Raw genomic sequence first — 23,063 nt, 5'->3', positions numbered from 1 at the left:
GGTAATTTCAGTGTAAATTATTTTTATGAAGTTTATAATATATTATATTTTATTTTTACGTAGTTTCTTATGCATAGTTTTCAATCTTATAATTATTCGATTATTAATCGAATGTAAAGAAAGCGATAGATTTTTAAACTATTGCTCTCCCATTAGATCTCATACGTAAAAGTGGTCGAGTTGTGCTTGATGGAAACGGAATGCTGTGCGCAATAATGGAAGAGACGACCGATGGCGGGCCATTAGCGGCGACCTTTATTAAATGCATAGACTAACTAGCCCGGCTATGTGATGAAGCATTCCGTTGTACATGACTTGACAACTACGACAGTCCTAGTGCCGATGATTGCACGGAGAATTTCATAGCAATCTGCATGCATATCCCGATGTTCCCTCAATCGCACTCTAATCAGACGTCGATTACGCTATTCAACAGAATTTAACTCTTTTTTTTTTATTTTTTATTTTTTATGAAAATGACGAGAAAATTTATTATACCCGTACACAAAACAATACGGAAAAAAATATCTTTTTTTCTAAAAATTTATATTCCATTTTAACTTAATATTTATATATTCGACTTTATCTATATTTTCTTCTCAAGTTTTATTTCTCACATTGCAACGATTATCGACATTTTCCGAAATGTCAGCGACTCGCGACTCGTTTAAGGCGATTTAGATGTAATGTAATCTTGACGGACCACGCGGTTTTTCTTTGCTGCCTTCACCCTACATCGTATACTAAATCTCAGTATCACGAAAGTCGGTAGAGAGGTAAATCGGCCTGATATCTACGTATCAGTATTTTCTAATTTTCGGGCAATGATTTTGTGCTCACATAAATTAACCTATTAGTGACAAACCGAATTTCTCATATTTGCAACGATTAAAATTTATTTTGGCTGTCGAATTATAGTGATATCTGAAATATATTAGATTGTATCACGGTTCGAAAAAAGCAGACAAAATTCAGTAAAAAATTCTCGAGAAGATTGTTATATTCCTATCATATTTCTTTTTTCGATCCAATGTATAATTACACTTTTATTAATTTAATATTTTTACAATCCTTTTCTGGTAATGCACTTTAGCTAGTATGCACTTTAGCTTTTTATTTCTGACACTTAGAATATCATTATAACATTATTTTAGTAACAAATGTGAGTTATAAAAATCGTACTTATATAATAATAATAATGACTATAATATTGTAATATAAGAGAAGATATATATTATGCTCTACTATTATATTCAGGGAAATGTTGTTAGTACAAGTACAAGTTGAGAGCTGTGCTTAATAAACGTATCATGAATTTTGGAGATTTCGAAAATGGATGTACAGCTTCGAACTTCTTCAGCGTCGTGCATATGTAAGTTTAATTGCAGATTATTAATCGATCCTGAAAATTAATGATCGAAGAATAATAATTTAAGACGATTCAAAGACAAAATTCAAAAATATAAGAATTTTATTTCGAGATTAAAGATGAGAGAAGATGATAAGTAATAACTAAGAAACTAACAATCAATCTGAAAATTTGAAGTTCCCAATATTTTTAAACATCTAAATTAAAATATCTGAACTCTTATAGAGAGATTTAAGAGAAACCGAATGTTTAAAAATTTAAGAGAATGCACATCCAGCAGTCAAATTTTTTAAAACTATACGGATTCCTGGATCCAAAGATACAGTCATATAACACGGCTTCTATCGATCAATCACAAGAATTACATTTACATTACATTTCGTAGACGCGAAAACAAATTGTCTCAAGACACACAATATCAACCGCGTAGATCTCCGCGTAAGAAACTCAGAACAACTCGAACGTCGGCGTCGCTTGTGATCGATCAGCTGAAAAACGGCTTTCGACGTCCCGGCGATTTCACGCCGCGCATGCGAACGCGTCGAAATTGGCGTCCGGAATTCTTGATAAAATACTTGCGCGATAACCGATGCGATTGTAACGAGGAACGCATCATGATGGTGCAACACCGTGGAAGAAGCTTTGTTCCGGAAACGCCCAAGATCTGTTCCATCGGTTTGCATCCCAGTACGCGAAGTTTAAGCGATAGCAATGATCTCACGAGCTTGTATAGCGCGACAAGAAACTTTAAGAGGCGTTTTGATATCGTTCTCAGGTGATATATTTAATATCAATGATGCATTTTTTGTATATGATTATATTTCAAATATTTTTTAGACATTATTTTAATGTATATTTTAATTCTTGCAAGCACATACATTTCTTTTTTTCGCACACATAAAGATGTATCTGTTAAAATTAAAATATATATACGCAAGAGAATATATATAAATTTTGCGTGGAGGAAGAAAAAAAAAATGTTTGCAATAATTTCAGGCCGATGTTTATATGCGAATATTGGGTCGAAAAATCAACACCAACGTCAAGCTCAACATTGATGTCGATAGACGCATTGCTCAAAACACAAAAAAATCGTCAAATCGCTGTAATCGATTGTACAGAATCGGCGAACATCTCTAAATATGATGGGATTCAAAAGAATGATTATAATCAATCATTTGAATATATTAAAGACAAAAGCAGCGACATATTAGATTCTTTACAAGGCGATTATGCTGCCGGCGATCGTTCTTTTATATCTAACGATTATAAGGACTCGTTTGTGAAAAAAGAATATAGATCCTGTATAACTAGAGACGCGCAAATTCAAACTTCAGCAAGAAAAAGTTTGCGAAGAAAAAAAATGAAGAAGCGATCGAAGCTGACAGATGAAGGAATCTCTCATCGCAAACATCACGATAATGAGATCCGCGGAAGAATCATTGCGGATTTTCGCGTTGATTCGCAAAATTCGAACCAAAGAAACTGTTATGATAAATCAAGACTACGCGTTCAAGTTTTGGAGAGCAAGCGCATCGATTATATCAATAAATTCACGGCCGTAAATCGACAGATGGAAGAAATAACGGCGACGTTAAGGGAAACCTGTTATAATGATGATAATTCGCGAAGTAATCTAGAAAATTGCGAGGAATACTTTTCGTCGGTATCCGATGACGCGAAGGTAAATACGAATCGAGAGTCGAATGATGTCGAAAATAAATCTATGATTGCGAGAGGACAAAGTAAAAAGAAGAGAAGAAAAGATAATTCGAAAGAAAATATTAGAAGGGTCATCAGAGAATCAGAAAGTGATCGGCATAAAAATATGCTAGAAGTTTTACATGTTGACAATATTAATGATGAACTTTTAGATCCGTCAAGTAGAGAATATTCGAAAGATACTCTTACTCCCGCTATAAAGCTAAAGAATATTTACGTACGTGATTCTACTCGAATGTTTTCAATAGATAGGACAGTTTATCCTTTAATTAGAAATTCTGGGAACAAGAAGAAAGGGAAATGCCGCTTCGTCAAAAAGATTTCTTTCGATCTGGATTTAACGAAAAACGATGATAAGCCACAAGAATTTTCGATCGAGGCTGAAACTTACGATAAAGCCCACGTAAGAAATAACTTTATAGTTCCAAACTATGATAAGCAAGTGAAAGATTTAATGGAGGATTTTGCTGGTTTAGAAGAATCCAGATATCGCAAGAAGATCGTCGGGGAGGAGATGGGTGAAATGGCTATTTTGGAGGACATAAAGAAAAGAATAGATAGAGATATCGACGATCGTTCGTCCGAAAAGGGTGAAAACGATACGGAAGATTTTCTTACTCTTTCTCAAAAAAGCAGTAATTTCGATTGTCTGTTCTATGAAATAACGTCGATGGAAGATGCAGGGTCCGTCAGAACGATCGAGGATTCTAAGTCTACGTCGTTGATCGTATCCGAATCGCCGAATCTCGATTTAACCGGGATACAAATTCGCAATTCGATATCAGCAGACGCTATGAGCGAACGCTCGAACAAAAATTCCACTCTTTCCGAATACTTCTCTTGCATGCAATTCCCGAGCATGGTTTCATTTGCAGAGAACGATGACGAGCCAGTTCTTAACTTTGAAAATCATGGTATAACTGCTCACGATTCGAATTCATTTTCGAACTATAATTATTACGATTGTTCACATTCAAATTTAAATATCAACAACTTTACGCGTTCGAACTTGGATGCGAGTTTCGATTGCTCATATTCCAATTCAGAATGTGTCGCGGAATATATTTCCCCGAATAAATTTCCAACGAGAAACGCGACGACCGACACGTTTGAACTATCCGAGGATGAAGAAAGTTTCGTGGAAGATAAGATTTGCGAGCCTTTTCTCGGAGAGAGTAAGAGGAAGAAGAAAGAATCACGCGTTGAATTCGAGAAACGATACACAGCTGATTCTACATTCGAGACGTCAAAATCGTCGAGGTACATCGGTTCGATAGATTCGGGCGTGTTCAGCTCGTCGTTGATCGATCTTTATCCTCGCGAGAATTTTGTCGACAAATCGGGGCTTAAAAAAAAACGACGCGTCGAAAAACTCGACGAGTCATCGCCTTTAATCGTCGATTTTAATTCGGACAGCAGTTGTACCGACGATACTCTCGATCAAAGAGTGAATGACGTCGTGCGGGATCTCACTGAGAAGCTGATACTTTGCGAGAGAAGAATGAAACTGAAGAAGATGCGAAAGATGGGATGTAAAGCGAGAGACGCGCGTTATTACGTACGTATCTATGGATTTGTAGAATTTTTTAAGTTTTAATTTTGAAATTGAAAAATCCTTTCGTGAATTTTCGGACGTATCGCGACTAATTCGCTTTCTCGCAGTCTCGGCAAACTCTGTCGCGTACTTGCAAATTGAGCAGAAGTCTCTATGACGCGTATCGCGATCTCTTCAACTCTCCTCGACGATCCAGCGAGAACGAAAGGATCCTCAGTATTTCCACGCCGACGCTGTTATCGCTATCGGATTCCGAGATTGAGAATCGAAATGAATCGAGATGTTAGTTATGTACGATCGATGATTTTCATAAATTTATCGATGCAATTCTGCTTCAACTTTAAAAAATACTTACGTCGTTCTTTGTAACACAATATTTAGTGCTTGTTGGAAAATTTTGCCAATTAATTCTAATGTACAAATATTGATTTGCTTTCGCCATAACTTTGATAAATACATGCAAAAATCTCTTTGATCGTTACTCAACGTCTCTTCTGTTAATTCAGACACTTATATAAGTGCATAAATGGCAAATGAAAAAAAAAATATTACGATACTGCTTTAGATGCATTCATACATTTTTATTATATACTTCTACATGTATTTAATAAACTATGACGTTTCTTATGCATGCCTTCTAACTGGTTATCTTTTGTAATTAATAATTGATAATAGAAATATTTATTGATTATTCAAAAATTAATCATTTATAAATATGATTCACACCTAGGATACGTAGACAGTTTCGATAAAATATTATTTATTGTATTAATCTCTTAATAAAATATATTTAATTGTTGATTTCAAAAAACAAACAAAAAAAATTAATTAATTAGAACAATCTCATATTCGTTCGATAAATCATTCTGCTTCAATCGCGTCGATCGACATTGTGACGATGGATTCGCAAACACACAATACAATCGTTCGTCTTGACACTCATCGAGAGCAGTTCAGACCACATCATTAGATGATACTGACCGTTTTCGCGTTGCGGTTTCCTTTGAAGAAGGGGACTAGAGAAACGGTCGAGCCCGTGCGAGACCAGCCGAGCGGAAATGCATAAACGAACGGACGAGTCGTTTCGCGCATCCGCGACTGTCAGAGAGGTCTCTTCTCTCTTCTCCCATGAACGGATCGGCCGGAAAACGAGAGACACGTGGGGAGATGAGACAACCGGACAAACGATAACGCGAACGACAAACGCGATCAAAAAGATGCGCTCTGGACATTATCTCGAGAGGATGCCTTCTGCGTTTGATATCTCGGAAATGGCGTTGACTTGGCGATTTCAACCTGGATAAGCAAGCTCGATAAAAGAAATGCGAGAAATGGGAAATGGCTATAAACTCGTATACGCGCATTGTGCTATACGCGATGCGAACATAATTTTTTAAGGAAATTTATATTTTAAATAAATAGTTATAATCCTCTTGCTCTTTCTTCATCTGAAAAATTCTGATAATATATGATTGTTCTATTTCTTACATTATTTATATTTATCTATTTTTACTCGTAAATAAATCAATCTTGAAATCCAGTAGAATATCATAAATGGAAGGATGTATCTTCGTTGTTCGCTTTTATCCTTTGGGTTACTACGAACGATGGTTCGTACGATTTTCAGATTCTTACCGTTGGGATTTCGACGCGGAATTTAACCGTCTATGACTATACGTCGTAGAGTCGGAGAGCTCGCGATACTCTGCGTCGAATTATCGCGGAGCGCCGAGCTTTTCGCAAAGATGCGTCCCATATCGCGCGGATCTGAGATTATCATCGGGTGATACTTATTTCCTCCTTTGTGCGAGCCTTCGTGACGGCGTATCAAAGAACTCCTGGGGAATTAGGTAGCACGAGCACCCGGTATAAGATGCTTTCCCGCGGCTGATCCTCCGTCATCGTGAATGGAAAGGCTCGCGGATTGAGAGAAGCGTCTCTCTCTCATTTTTTCTCTCTTTCTCCCTCTTTTCTAATTTTGTCGGGAAAGTAATTATATTTCTTTCGAGCACTAACTCTCTCCGTTACGGTGACGACATAAAAGACTAAAGAGGAGAACATTCCTCGCCGAGAAGTTGCGAGGAAGATTTTTTTTGCGAAAACAAAATTCGTATACATGTATAATGAAACGATACAGTGCTCTTTTTTGCAATGGTCCTTATAAATTAATTTTACAACAAATTATTTTGTTACACAACGCAAAATAAAATAATGATTATTATATCTATATAACACTATGAATTAAAAATTTCATATTCATATATTAATTTCATGTATAATTTTACATAATCGGTTATGAATTGTGTAGCAAAAAAAGTGCAAATGTTTCTGATCGTCTTATCTTATCTCTTGAAAAACCTTATTCCATGCTGTGCATAAGGAATATCAAATTAGTATCGCATCTACACACTTGTATTGTGTATATATTGGTCACTTGGTAGAAAGATTGTTAGAGGAAATTTTTTTGATCAGTCTACCGGGATAGCCAAGAGGGTGAGCCTCGTGACGTCTTTAGGGTCGGCATGAAGCAATTTTCGCTTCAGCAAACGATCGTGTATTTTAACACCAGTCAGATGAAATAATGTGCCAAAATTGCTCGTGATTCCATTAATTTTAATTATAACGCAACTGCGATGTTATATAATATATTATTAATTATATTTTTTCCTTTAATAACTTTGATAATCTTCTTCATGATATTTTTTAGTCAAATATAATAATAATTAGGATCTTCTTAATATTAATTATAATAATAAAAGTAATATGTAATTTATATTTGGCACCGCGTGTTGCTGTTATGTACATTCAATATTTATGTCGATATATAAAATCGGTCGTCTGAGAACATGATGTTATACGAAAGCATCGGGCAAGTCGTGCCTGGAAGATGAACAAACAGAAAACGATGCTTTTACCACTCGGCAAACAGTCGCCGCTCTGGCGCACATCGCCACAATATTACCGTAATCAGGGCTGGATTAAGGTGGCACCATTCGATTAAAAAAAGCAGTATTATTTTTATCTACAATCTTACGGCATTATAGCACGCGTTAGCAGAATGAGATGTCTATTAGCGCATTATTTTCTCAACGCTTTGAATCTTTCTTTTTCGATAATTCTATTTTGCACAAATTAATTAAATATGACTTATTACACTACATAATTTTTCCATCATATATATCGCATTAGTTTTTTAAAGAAAAAGTTTACTCTCTAGCACGAGTAACTGCAAAAGAAAGACAGCAATTGATTATTATTTCAATGTATATTGTTATTTATATTGTCTGGGGTGCCGTATCAGCTTGTTTCGATCCTGATTCTGATCTCTTAAACGACAACAAATATCTCAAGGATAATAACTGTGAAAGCTTTTGTGTGTGAGAGAAGGCGCGCCTCTCTCTCTCGCCAGCCTCTTTTCATTGTGATGTCCGGATATCTCGAAAGAGAAATTTCCGTCTCGAATGCGATCAATTTCCGTTTGGACTGGGAACCCAGAACGAACGTCCAATATCTTACAAACAGTATTCTTCCCAATACTTTTTAATAAGTATGTCAATTTAACCAACTAACGAACGATACAATAGATAATATTTTTCATCAAATTAATTCCATTATGTACTTTTCCATAAAATTAATTCTATTATATATTTACGTACCATACATTATCATTATCGGTAACTAAAAATTTAAAAATTTATTATTTAATTGTATTAGTTAATTACATAATATGATTAATATTTTTTTTAATATAAATGTTTTTATTATATTATAATTCAAGAGTAAAGAAGCTTAAACAAATATAAATTATATGCACGCTAATTAAGTGCAGGTTTATTTCGCAAAAGAATGTATAGTATTCTTCTTTGAGGACCAACTCTTGGTATCGGCATACTTTATCATTGTGTCAGCCCATGAACTGACATCCCTCCATTGGGTTGAGCGTACAAAATGTTTGATATCACGGAGATTACCGGGGTGGCAAGCGTACACACCAGCGTCGACGGTATGCCGTAGTTAAGGGCGTTTCGTGGTGATCCTTTCCTCCCGAACAAATATAAGGGTCGTCTTCACGGGGGCTTGCAAGAATGTGTCAAAGCCGGTCTAGGGCCGACGATATAGTCGCAAGCATCAAACAATTATATGATTCACGCCGATTACCGTATCTAATATAATTCACTCCTCTCCGTCTCTCCATTTCTTCTTATGCTATACAGAACATCCTAATTCTATCGGGATGATCATTGATAGCATTATCTTTGGCACAACAAATCGATGTTGACTATCCCTCTGCGAAAATTAATTATTTGTGACTTTTTAATTCATAGCATCGTACATATATTTATGAAGTTCGAAGCTTACTATGAGTTTTAAAATTCATAGTAGAGAGACTACTTTTTAGAGAGATGTGATGAATATTTATTATTATAATTTTTGTTATCTATAGGCTGTAAAGAAAAATGCAAATATTGGAGATAATCCAACAGTCACGTCTATTTCGAATTTTTACATTGAAGTAACTGACATTTATTTTGCGAATTTACCACGTGCCGCGCAAGAGGTAATAATCCTCGGGTTAACTTCACATTGGAGCGCATGTTGTTGCCGCTGATCGGTTAGAAACCATCCTGTGCATATACTGCAAAACTCAATATCAATTATAAAAAAATAAAAGATTCGAAAGTTTAATATTTATATTAATACTATATATAACAAAGTATCCACTGTCTGGAAAAATATGGAGGAATTGTCGGGGAATTCTTTTTACAAGATTTCAATAGCGACACCTTGACGTAATCTCGTTGCATAATTGCATTATTATCGTTTAAATATAGTAGAGAATTTTTCGCAATCTTAGAGTGACAGAAGCGGCGAGAGAGGCGAGAATTATTTTAGATCCCGCTATAATATTTTCAAGTCTGATTTTTTTTTCTTACGAGAAGAGAAAAGCGTTCTCTCGAACCACGCAACGTGCGTAAGCGCCCACATAACACGCATGTACACTCATACAGACACACGCTTAAGACGCCGAAGGGAAACTTCCCACGGGAGGAGCAATTCTGAAAATTCTTGGAAGAGACACGTCGATATAGAGGCTGCACTCGAGACTACCATACTCCATCTCGACCTGGGAAAATTCTATTTCGTCGAGGCGAATAGCAAAGCGAAGATGACAAAGTCAAGGAGGAAAATTGCGAAATTGCTTCTTGCAAGCGCGACCCGCCGGCCAACTCGACGATACATCCGGTATATCCGGTACGTCGGTCGGTCTCGCCGTCAACTCGTCGGCGACCTGGTGGAGGAAGAGGAAAAAGGTGAGAAAAGATCTTGGGAGCTAAGTAGATTCCGCGATGCCTTTGTGGGCACCTCGACTCGTCGTCCTCCCAGGATGTCGGCACGATCTCTCGGACCAGGATATATCCCTGTCGTCGGTAAATCGCCAATCGAATTCCCGGCGACCTGGCGACAAGGAATGGAGTAGAGAGTAAAAAAGAGAGAGAGAGAGAGAGAGAGAGCTTAGAGATTTATCGTCAGACTTTTCGATCGTTGTAGAATTGGCTTACGAAAAGTTGGTCCCTAACACGAATATCTCGATCGCCCAGAGGAATTAGATTAACAATGTTATTGCGCGGTGGCATACGCATGCCGTTCGACACGATGATAAATTGCTAAATCTGTAATCGAAGAACAGATACAAGAACACTCCAACTAAGTAAGATAAATTTATTAATATGTAACCGGTCAAAGTGTTAGTTAATCGACTAAACGAAATATAATGTTACAAATGCATTAATTAATTCTACCAGATCTCAAGTTATTGTTCTCGTCTCTCATTATTCTTCAGTATGAACACATTTCTCTATATATTACAAATATATAGAAAAATAACTAATTTCTTTTTGTAAGGCTTAACTTTATTAAGATATATTATTTTAATTATACGTCGATCAATCATCTCCACTATGTGTCGTCAAGATATTTATCTAATTCTTTACGTCTTCATTGATGAGTCAACTAGCCATGTTTTATTTGTAAGACGAGAGAATTTATGCGTTTATGAAATGGATGTGAAACTTATTAAGGAACAGTTGCGGAGGATCTCGAGGAGAAATCAGCCTCTTAGGTTTAAAGTTCTTCTTCTCTTTCTCTCTCTCTCTCTCTTTTTTCCATAAGGGGTCGCGACACGTCTCTTTATTCGACCGGTACACAAAGGTTCCGCGAAGATTACAGGACCGCCAATCCCCTCCTGTATGGATTCTACGGAGGGGCATTATGGCGACACATAGCGAAGTAATATGGAAGGGCATCTCATCCCTGGACAATACTGTGCCTCTCTCTATAACTGAAGATCTCTATAGCTTCTTTTCTTCTATCTTTGTCGCTTTCCCTGGATCGTTATGTAACCGCGACGATCGTGACATGATTTCGATGCCGCGAAAAATCCCCGTTCAAGAAGTAAATAAGACTCTATGTTTTTTGCGATATTATACTATAATATATTATCGGTTTACAGACTATAATTCGGAATAGCGTGCAGACAAATAAAGTAACATTTTTATTATAAAAAGCATAGCTTAAAATTAATCTGTTTCAGAAATTTGCTGGAGAGATTTCAATAAATATATATTTTTTTTTAATTTTAAAAGGTACATGCAAAATAAAATATAAATATTATTTAATTTATCACTTTATAATATATTGCTGGGTTAATATTATTAATATAAAAGCATCTTTTTAATAAGTGTCATATAATATTTATGAAATTTTGATTTCTTTTTTTTTTTTATGTGTATTAATCTAAAAGTAATATGGAGGATAGGTATTGGTTGTCGGAATGAATAAAATGTAGGTTTATATTTTTTTGAGAGACATGTATTTTAGAAGTCAAAACGTTATGTACAGATATGATCAGCGTAACGCATCCGCAAATTAATCTATCGCAAAGTAATACATGTAAGTCAAGATTTGTCGCAGGAGCGATATCATACATTTTTATACATACATATTTATGTATATATATGTGTTTGTTTTATATACAATTACGAGAAATACTCGAATCAATGCCTTAAGGATGTATGTGTCAATCTTTCTCGCTTATATCCTGAATAATACGTATATAATATTATTTCTAGATAATTATACATATAGAGCATATATACGACATATATTTAATATTACATTCTTATGGGACTACGAATTAGGTCGAGATGCAATATTTTATTTTTGCATAATTCTACAACTAGATGTATGTATGTATTGATTGTGAATAAATTTATTGTAACTCACATACGAAATGATAAAAATCTGGGGTTGATTGTACATTTCAAGTTAATTTTAAAATTAAAATTGCATTTGCCCGAAATAAAATTAATCGCTCTTCGTTAATCCGCATAATTCTTTATCGATGTACAATGATTGGAAATTGTTAAACTAGATAAGTGGCTGTAATATTACACCTAAACACACGTATACAGATGAGTTTCTCGGTAAATAACGTCTATACATTGTTTAAGTTTTCTCAAGTGTACATTCACTACAACGAACTAGATTATGTTTCGCATTATAGATTCTGACTAGATTATGTGCATATTAATTGAATACTCCTTCTTCGTATCTATCGTCTTAAAAATCATGACTAGAAAGCACTCTTTTGTTCTAAATTAATAGAACAAATAATAATGCAAAACTCAAAAGATAAATTAAACAAAAGATTTTATATATGCGCGAGTGCGCGATTAAATTATATTATTATTATAAAATTAATAAGGATCTCTCTATTGTAATGATTAAAAGTAACGTATGATATTGACTACATTGACTAGATGTGGTCGTATCTTTAAAATATAACGATGACTTCCTAATAAGTTCGTTTCTAACACTATTATCTCCTACAACTAAATACAATTAGATCGGTTCCTATGATTGAAGAATGGGTCTGATACTTCTGAGGAAAAGATATATATATATATATATATATATATATATATATATATATATATATATATACGGCTTATCGATTGTTCAAATGCATTCATGTATTCACATTAATTTCGGTTTATATAACTATTATCTTATCTTAGTTTTTATATCATAAAGGTTTCAAACATCTTAATACTATCTTTGATTTTAGCTGTATGAGAATACGATCTCTACGATCGGGGGGTGCGCTAAATCTAAGATTAATGACCGATTAACGAATGACTCCGTAAATTCAAATATACTAGTCATTTCAAAGCACGCCGCTCGTCATTAACGTATTATATAATGGAATCCGAAAAAGAAAAAAATCATACATTATATAGTTTGATCGACAAATATTATTTAATTTTTTTTATTATATGTGTGTATAATTTTTGTGCAATTATGCATGAATTTTATTGAGATTTACGGCTTTATGTTTTTAGATGAATTAAACTGGATATGTAAAATGGCATTGATATATTTTTTTGTTTATTAATTAATAAAAGTTAATTCTTTATAAAAAATATAAATTTACATAATATATTATAATAGAGATAATATGTTATATAAATATAATAATAAATTATAAATAATTATATTTTATTACATACAATACAATTAATAATGATAATATAATTATAAATGAACAGATCACAAATATAAAAGATAATTAAAGGCCATATATAATTAAATATTTCAGCGAAATCAGCTTTTTTAAAACCGGATCCAGGCCAAGCGAACGAATACAAATGATTACGAATATCAGTGAAGAAGCGTTATTTAATTAATATAATCTTATAAAAATTATGTTATGCTGAATAAAAAATTATTGTATTGTATAAAACATTATAAAAATATACATTATAAAAAAATATTTTATAAAAACAAAATTAAAATAATGCCTCTTCTCACACGCTCATTCGCTGATATTCATTTGTAATCGTTCCTACTCGTTCTCTTGATCTAGATCTGCCTTAAGAGATGTAACAAATTTGTTTAATCGGTGGTAAGTCGGCTCGCGGACTTAACGCTAGACAAATTGAGATCGTCATGTCAGATAGTCTCTATCACTTAGCCTAATTGCGCTTCATTATATATACATCGCGCATGCTATATACAGATTTATATCACGCGAAGTATCGTCTGTTATTTGTTCGCGCAATTACATCGGTGAAATTTTACATAAATTTACAGAGAATTTATATCGTTAAAATTTTCTTTTAATTATACAGCACGATTCTATGACTAAAAGTTAATTATTTGACTAGACATGACTAGAGATGATCAAAGATCTTTGATCTCAGTAATTTCTATGTTTTGGCAATAGTGTGCACTCGATAATCTCGAATCTTATAGCTTCTGTATCCAATAGCAAAGTAATACGACACGTTCATATTTAACACATATCTAATAATTGACGTGACTTCATTATGTTTTTCTAAATATTTATAATTGGCAAATTATGTAATGTCTCGTACATTAACATAATGTATAAATTATATATTACTATTAATTTTGAAAGTGAATTCCAATACACTTTTATTATATCTTAATAAAATTATTATATCTCTGATAATAATATAACAAAATAATAATTACATGAAACATAAATCATGAAATAATCAGAAGTCACATATAACTGTAATACTTATCCAACCGCAAGAGAAATGTATTAAATATTTACATTGGTATATTATGAGAAAAATATGACTGTATCGTGTGTTTTTTTTTTTTTTGAAATTTTTTTCAAATTTTGATCGCCTCTGATTAATCTTTTTTTAATTACTAATATGTTATCTTATTTAGGTGGTATACTACGATCTCAACAATACAGGGGAATGGAATCTATATATACTTTATCGGCGATACTTATCTCTCAATTTTTTTCGTACGTTAACTGTAATATATGTATAATTCGTATATACAAATTTATATTTGATATACGTACAACGGTGTAATGTGGAACCCTGTTTTTCCCGGTAAATTCCGTGAGTGAAATATAATAATGATCATATTTTTAAGAACAAGATTAACGTATACAATTCCACGTATGGTAATTTCGGAATTTGGGTTTTAATTTCTTCAATCAAATAGTATGCGTTATTAGCGCATCACGCTTACAAATGATTAAACTAGACGATTAGAACTTACACGAAGGGATACTTGATTTCTCTAATCAGTTTATCTCTTCCTCCTTCTGATCTTTAACATATTATCAGTCAAAGTTCTATTTCTGAAATTTCTTTTCTTTTATATATATATATAATAAACAGTTTACAAATTGATTAAAAATTTCATAAAATAAAACAATATAATTTTTGAAAGTTTGACTAGAAAAAATCTTATGCAAAGACTAGACATATATAAACATTGAATAAAAATTAGATAATAAAAAATTTGATAAAATAATCTTTGAAAATTTAATATTAAAGAAATTGTTATGCAAAAAGATTTTAAAAAATGTATAGATTAGCAATTGATAAGAATAATTAAAATTAAATAATTGAAAATTGTTAAATTGAATAACTAGAAACTTAGGATTAGAAGTTTAATAAAATAAAATAAAACCATTCTTGGAAATTTGACTAGAGAAGATTCTGTATGCAAAAAGACTAGAAATATAAAAAAAACTTTGAGATTGACTAGAGGAATTAAATTATTAAAAATTAAATTTGTTTGATTAGAAATCTATTAAAATAAAATAGACTTGTCTTTGAACATTTGCCTAAAGAAAGTTTTCTACATATAAATTAGAAATAGAAAAAAAAATCACAAATTGTGTTACTAAGACTTAACTAAAAATAGAATATAATTATACATTGTTTAAATAAAACAATTTTTGGAAATTAAACTAGAAAAAAATTTGTGTAAACAGACTAAAAATATAAAAAAAAATTAGAAATTTTATGTGCTATGTATATGACTAGGAATTAAATAATTACAGATATAACAAAATAAAATTAATAGTATAATTATAGAAATTAAGTATCCCTTTTTTAATAACAATAACAATAATACTCTTTCTCCTTTTCACATTTATCTTTTTTTTATATTTCCATTTTTTCTCTTCATTATTTTTTTTTTTTTAATACTAGAACGAGCATGCGGAGCGTTTTGATTGTGTACTCACAGTTACGAAAGCCGTGTCTCTTACAAATCAAGACCGAATCTCCAGTATAGTCCGGGTCGTCTCGGCAGGGGTCTCGCCGGAAATTGATGTCAGGTCATCTCGTTGGTCAGCTGGCTGGTCGCTGCTGTCTGAGCGATGTCTGATTTGCCGATAGTTTCTTGGCCATCGATAACAGTGTTATTATTATTATTGCTGTTACTGACATTGTTGTTAGTTTCTGGATGCTGAGTGGTCAGGTGTTTGCGCAGGGCGGCTTGCCTGGTGAATTTAGCTTCGCATCTGGTGCAAGGAATCTCCGTGCTGGTCCCCGATGACGAAGATGATGATGAAGAGGGCGACGACGTTGCGGATGACGCGGAATTGTCAGTGTTAGGCAATCTGGGCTTGTGCCAACGTCGATGAGACGCTAAATTGGCCGGGCAAGAGAACCGCTTGTCGCACTCGGGGCAACGGTATTCCACGTGGGCGATTCGGGAGCAACGATGCTGCGCTAGCTGGAAGGCATCCTCGTGAAGCTGTCGGCAAAGCTTGCACTGATATGGTCCGAGCCGATTCTCGATCTTGGCCAATTCGGCGCGAGCTTCCTCCGTCACCTCGACGATATTGAAGGCGGGATCGATGTCGCCGGTCACTACTGCTTCGTCCGGGCCTAGGATCACAGTGCCTGATACCGGACTGCTCGTGTCCTCGTCGAATTTGAGCCGTCTGGCGTGTTTCTTCTTAGGCCTTTGGACAGCGGTTTTCTCGTTGTTGATCTGTTTTGGAGTTGACATGGAGGCGGATCCGGAAGACGGTGAAATGAGATCTTCTTCCCGGACTCTCCTCCTGGGACACTGAGGCGGCGATGGTGTGCTGGGTGGCGTCATAGGTGCGTGCACGCTTTGAAGATGTTGCTGCGGCGTTAAAAGAAATTGCTGATGATAATTCTGCATTGATTGCATATGTGTCGGACTCGTTAGAAGGAGCTTCTGATTGTGCAGCTGATACTTGGACGCGAGCTCATTTCCGGGATACGGCGATAATCGAGTGCTCTCTTCGGAAAGATGGTGGATCTTGTCGACTATCGAATCGTGGAAGCGAGAAGATTCTTTATTAAGCATCAAACGTTCGTATTGACTTTGATGACTTTGCGCCGAGGAGCTGCGTAAAGTGTCCAAGTCGTCGACAATCAGCTGTTGATCTTCCTCGCTGTCTCTTTCAGGACGAGTTTGAATTTCCTCGCGGATTCTGAGATCTTTTTCATCACCCACCTCGATCATCTCTTCCGTCTTCGGAGTGTTCGGCGTTGGTGGCGGTTTCAAAGACAAATCCAGGGGGCACGGCGTTGAGGATCTCGAAGACTCCCAGGATTGCAAAGACGCATGATGCTCGGCTGGTGGAATCCGCGAGTAGATCGGCGAGGACGGATCGTCCATCGGAATGTGCCACGTGGTCGGCGGTGCTGCGTAAGCTGGATGATGAATGTCTTCGCTATAATAACTCATATAGCTAAGACCTGGGGCCAGGAAGGCCCTCGGTAGTGCGCCGTGCAGCATTTCCACGTGCTTCCTCCTGTCCCTTGCTGGATTTCTTTAAAATTCGTATTGCATCTTCCGCTTCTCGCTTCGTGTTTCCATATCGTCCGGATGGAAACGTTCGCACGAACTTTCGGTGCGGGCCGAGGCAACTTCGAGAGTAATTAGCCACGAAGACGCTACCACTGATGGAAGAAACGCTGGACTTCTTACGAGGATTCCTCTTTAGGATCGCCTCGGATAACACCTCTTCCTCGTCTTTCTCCCTCGGCCGTTGAACGCCGTTTGGCAAAAGCTGCTCATGCCACGTCTCGTTTATGCCGTATGCTCCGCCCGGGCAGCCGCCGTTCATCCGACGTTCATTGGTCGTCATTTCCACCCTCACTTCGCCCTTTTGCTGGGCGCAAGCGCGTTCATTTTAACGCTCGCCTCCCCGCTTCGGCGCGAGCAGACACTGCCAAACAGCTGGTGGGGTAGGGATGTAGTCTCTCATCTGGTTGACTGGTTGCGGAGGTTCCTGTGGTGCAGGTAGGACTTCGATAAGGAGACAACAAAGATGCGATTTTGGTAACATTGGTATCGGTGGATTCATATCCCGAGCGATGTTGATCAATGTTCAGATAAATCAATATTCCAGTTATATCGGAAAAGCAGCAACCGGAAAATTACATCTTCCGACACAAAAGAAGCTGATTAATGTTCTCCAATCAGTGTAGAAAAAGTGTGATAATTATTGTTTGTTTTTAAACTAGAATATCATTGGTAAGAAATATCTCAGATATTATTTTCTTAATCGGTGTTCCAAACATTTTGTATATTCGAAAATAGTTTCAAGAAACAAAATATCTCAAAATTGAATGCTTTATTCTTAAGATTTCTCTCTCTAATTGCTGTTATATAAAATATGGCAACATGTTCCTTGCATGAATAATCACCTCTCATTACGTTGTTTTTATTTTCAAAAAAAAAAAAAAAAATGTAAAGTTTATTTTTGTGTGCAAAAATTTTGTGAAAAAGTTATATTAATTAATGAGTTGTTTGAGATCATTTATAATTATTATATATACTATATATTATTATATGTTTACTATTTCATGTTTGCAAAACATGTATTATTATAAATAATCTCTCTATTCGATGCAATGTGATATAGGAGGACGCAACGTTTAAGGAGGACGACACATAATTTATGTCGATAAAATTTCAACATATTCGAAATGCGCTTTTAATAATGAAATATATCCATCAATTACTTTTAGATATAAACCGTCCAATGCCGCATTAATGATACAAGTCCGATATTGCTACGCGATGTTGATGATTAATCATTCAATCGTTCCGATAAGTCTCTTATTATCAAGGCGACTGTAAAGGAAGCACGATGCGTTTCACATACCATTTTAAGACGTACCGTCACGTCTCTCACGGTATTAAACTTGTCCTCCGCAAAGTCTCGCACTTCCATTTCACGTTTTTTTTTTTTTTTCCATTGGCAAGCGTAAAAAATGAACGGATCTTACGTCGTGGGCGGTGAAGACGGATTGATAACCCGATATTACGTACGCGCGGTATTATCATTACGCGTGTGCACGAAATGATACGTTTCACACGCGTGAAACACAGGCACATAGTATGATATGCACGTCGAGCATATATATGAACCCGAAGCATCGAAGCCCGGCTTCGGCTCTTGCCGTATAAAACCTCCGCAACGTAACGATCGATCGATATACCTGCATATGTCTCCGGATTCCGTAAAGTATTCATTGTAGAAAGTCGATTTCGTCAAACACTCGAAATTCTCGGAGCTTTAACCTGATTTTAACGACGACTTGATGATCAGCTGATTAATTCAGGCGGCGAAACTGGAAATGAAATTTACACGATTACGTGCTGAAACTTTGACCAACTGCATTGCATATATCCGAAATAGCGTCTTGCAATATTAATGGCGATTCTAGTGGATTATGTCGGCCATCGTTGAACAAGAATTCCATCCGTTATAATTTAAGAATATAAAAATCTCAAAAAGTTCAACGACTTGTCGAATTATTTCCGATATGATATTATTTCTGCTATTTTTATCATACGCTATCCTCAATATACAATTATCGAAATATTTATTAATCAGCTTGATATCTAAATTTTGAACGTATTAAGACTGAAAACTAAGGAATATCTTTATTTGAAATTCGTGATGTGTGTGATAATTAGACTCGTAGCATTTGATTATTGTAAAACACATAATGTATCCGCTTTATTTTGGGAAGAGAACGCTATGCTTTCTGCAAAGCGACTTTTATAAATCTAAAACTCATTAAAATGTCTTTATTCGATAGAGAATGCCATTTTCGTCAAAAAATCCTAGTTCTACATTATAAAATCTCGAAACTTAATATCCTATACAAATCGATTAATTAGAAATTCATAAATATATACGGATTCTTATTTTTTCAACTCTATAATTCAATATATTCTTATTGCCAATAAGGTAACATAAAAATGTAAAATCTTTCTCTAAGAGATATTCATTTAAGAAACCCAATTTATACATAAGCGGCTATGCAAAAATCATCGAATAATAGCTTTTGGAGGGAAAGGAAAAAGAACGAGAAATTTTTTTGAGACGGCTACCATCGACAAGAAGATGCCTCCCCCTCCCCCAACCCCCCCCCCCCCCGCTCGTCCCGAAGAGACGTCTCTCGCGGAAAGCGCAGCGTCGTAATCCGTTGATCTTCTTACGTAATTAACGGGCCGCGGGCATGTCCGCGATTAATCGCCATAAATATTTCCGCAATGCTGATGGACGTGTCCGGCGCGTTTACGTGCCTCCTCTCATCGTTGCACCGACCGATTCGAATTCGAAACGCACACGTGTGTGTGTGTGTGTTGTGTGGAGATTCAAACGGCGGTTAATCCACATCCCTGTGAGACCCGTCAAGACTGAGAACAATCACGCTATAATTGGACGAGAGGCTGTCGAGTTACTCTCAAGGAGACGTTCGCCCTCGTCATTCCTCTCGAAGACGAGGGAACCGATTGACGCAATCATCGTCGATCATTATTTGTCGTTCACGTAATGTCGCGTAATAAAATTTCTAACAGAAAAGAGCGTGAAAGAGAGGAGGGATCGTTTTATAATCTTATTCACCCGCTACTCTACTTTTATGATTACGATTAACGATTATATTTTTGGTTTTGATCGCGCTCTAGTTTTGCATTCGAAACATAGTTTATATATATATATAATTAGGCCAGGAGGAAGAGGAAATACTGCAATACGGAAATCCATTCGCGTACATTCGCCTCATAATCTCTCTTCCTCTCTACATCTCTTTTGTTCTCTCTCCCGCCCCCCTCTTTCTCTCTCTCTCTCTCTCTCTCTCTCTCTCTTCCATTTACTCCATCTCTCTCGTTCCTCGAGCATAAAATTTCAACGCGCATATCCTGGCGTAATCATTCCGCCGGGCGAATGAAAACAAGTGGCAAATGGTCCATTATTATCCGCCAAACGTTATTCGAACTAAATACGGACGGATGTAAAATATAGGCATTAACGCGAGCGAGCGACGCGGTCGATGCGAATTTGCCATGATTATTTGATACCGATGGCGAAACATTTTGCCACGTGTTGCGCTACTGCGCGCACTATGTACAGAATGCGTTTCGCAGAATACATATATATATATATATATATATATATATATATACATATATCATATATGTACATCGTACATATATATATATGAAAATATCCGCGCGTGATGCATCGCTCGGATTATCCGTGCGTGGGAGGGACGAGCGGACATTAGATACGCGTTGCGCTTTTCGGTCGCGAAATTGTACAGCGAACAATTGTTAATGCGTCGACCTATTCGCTGAGATTAAAAAAAAAAAAAAAAAAAAACGTGACTCGCGCGAACTAAGATCGACGGGCGTAACAAAATATAAACGGATTTAGCATCTATGGATTTAAGCTTCTGGGACTCTGAAAAATTGATATTCCAAGTTACTGACGGATTCTCTGTGCTTCCACGTCTGTGTTTCAGGTCCACAATCTTTCTCTTCGAATCGGAAATGCACGCGAAGTCCAGTGATAAGTCCGATGTTGATTACAGGCACAAAATTTCAATGTTTAGGAGCAACAATTTTGATAATTAAATTATAGGCAAAAATGCGTACTTTATCTATCTTATAAAAAATATCGTTTTACCATATCAGCTATACGATTATATATTCTTCCTAATATTAGATTCTTAATTCTATTATACAAACATTTTTTCGATCGTATCAGCACCGTCACGTCGATCGCCTCTCGATGAAGGAAGAGGCGGAGCAAGATTCCCTCCCTCGCCCCCCCCCCACCCCTTTTCAACGTTGCTAAAGCATGACAGAGGGATCTCCTAAATATCTCGCAAAAGCGGAACACGCTAGTGCTCGTTTCTCTTGCGCGGGAGAAAGAGAGATAGTAGACGAGCTTCCAGGACGAGCAGCGGGTAAGCTTTCTGCCTACGCGGATGTAGGCGAGTGCTCTTGTCCGCTGGTATGGAGGGAACGGGACGGGGAGGAGGGCGGCTTCGTGCATATTTCATGCGATTTTAATGTGTCTCTGCTCGGCGAACACCCGGTAGATCCGAGAGAGAGAGACAGTGTGCCACCACGTTGCACGGGACAGGAGTGACTGCCGTGATGCTCTAATCGGCTTACGCAACAAGCCACCCTTATCCCCGGCCTCGGTCGCTCTCTCGTTTCCACCCCCGTTGTCCCGCTATATCTCCCGTCCCATCCCTACCCCCCTTGACGCTCCTTATCCGCACCGGGCCCTAAACGACGGCTATTACTTTGCAGTTGCCTCGCCTGCCGTATCCTTCAAGGACTTCGACGATTTTTGATGGCAGACAGACAAGGAGCCGCATGTGCATCCTTCTGGATTTTCCACGAACGTAAGTTTAATTAAAAAGTAACATTTTATTGAGAAAAGTTATCAGGGATATCTTTTAATTATAATATTTTATATAAATGCGTGTATGTTAAAGTGTCTGTTTTTCACTGTTTTTAAAAAATTCTTAGCGCAAATTCTATTCACATCAGAAGATTGCCGTTTCTTCGTGGCATTCGAAGAAAATTCTTCACTCAAATTGTGTAAAGATATTTTTCATACGTCGATTTTTTATAAGTAATAGTAAATTTATGAATACCAGAAAATATATGATTTTACAATGTACGTAAAAAATATATAATTCTGCATTCAGTTTTACTTTAATATTTAGAGTTTTAACGTAGGAGAAACCAGGGGATTATAGCACCTTCTTTTTGATAATTTTAAATATTATAATTTTAATATCATATTTTTTATGCACTGCTATTTTTTATATTTTTTATTTTAAAAATTAATTTCCAATTTAAAAATTCGCCCCTATCTCTCCTAATATTTCTGAGCGATTATCTTCGATAATCTTCCCATCAGAAAATATTCCGAAAAAAACGTTCAGTTCGATTGAAATCTCTATTCTCGCTCTTTATATTAATAAAAAAATTAATTCACCAATAGAGATCTTTTTAGACTTCGCGATTAAAATTTCCATTAAGATGCACGAATACTCTCAAAGAGAAAACAGGATCTTTCTCTCGACGAACGAATACCGTAACATGGTACGCAGATATAAATGAATACTTTTATATGTAGAGAGAAAGAGAGAGTTTTTTTTATTCAAATATATATGTGTATGTGGGTGTGCACAATACGTGACTCTGCCCTACCTTCCATATGTGTTTGCCGAGTGTTTGACGGGGATGGTGGGCACACTCGGTTGC

At 35.9% G+C, this 23,063-nt stretch overlaps 2 protein-coding genes and 1 long non-coding RNA gene across 3 annotated transcripts in view; 2 read left to right on the top strand and 1 right to left on the bottom strand.

Moving 5' to 3' along the window:
- The window catches only part of LOC138932610 (uncharacterized), an 87,958-nt gene extending 65,620 nt beyond the window's left edge, over positions 1-22,338 (top strand). Inside the window, exons 3-4 of the long non-coding RNA XR_011446800.1 lie at positions 22,098-22,192; positions 22,320-22,338. This is a non-coding gene — a long non-coding RNA (uncharacterized lncRNA). The remainder of the gene's footprint in view (positions 1-22,097; positions 22,193-22,319) is intronic.
- Positions 1,311-4,933, top strand: LOC138932631 (uncharacterized). The gene is made up of 4 exons (XM_070294657.1): positions 1,311-1,372; positions 1,755-2,144; positions 2,366-4,649; positions 4,754-4,933. The coding sequence occupies exons 1-4, from the start codon at positions 1,311-1,313 to the stop codon at positions 4,931-4,933; spliced, it is 2,916 nt and encodes a 971-aa protein (XP_070150758.1).
- LOC138932495 (uncharacterized) lies at positions 15,773-17,508 on the bottom strand. The gene has a single exon (XM_070294396.1). The coding sequence runs from the start codon at positions 17,268-17,270 to the stop codon at positions 15,825-15,827; it is 1,446 nt and encodes a 481-aa protein (XP_070150497.1). The 5' UTR covers positions 17,271-17,508; the 3' UTR covers positions 15,773-15,824.
- Positions 22,339-23,063: the final 725 nt, after the last annotated feature.

Source organism: Polyergus mexicanus, unplaced genomic scaffold (assembly GCF_030449975.1).
Source record: "Polyergus mexicanus isolate NDT 795.1 unplaced genomic scaffold, iyPolMexi1.0 SCAF_4, whole genome shotgun sequence".
Lineage (NCBI taxonomy): Eukaryota > Metazoa > Arthropoda > Insecta > Hymenoptera > Formicidae > Polyergus > Polyergus mexicanus.
This window is presented reverse-complemented; position numbering and strand designations above follow the sequence as displayed.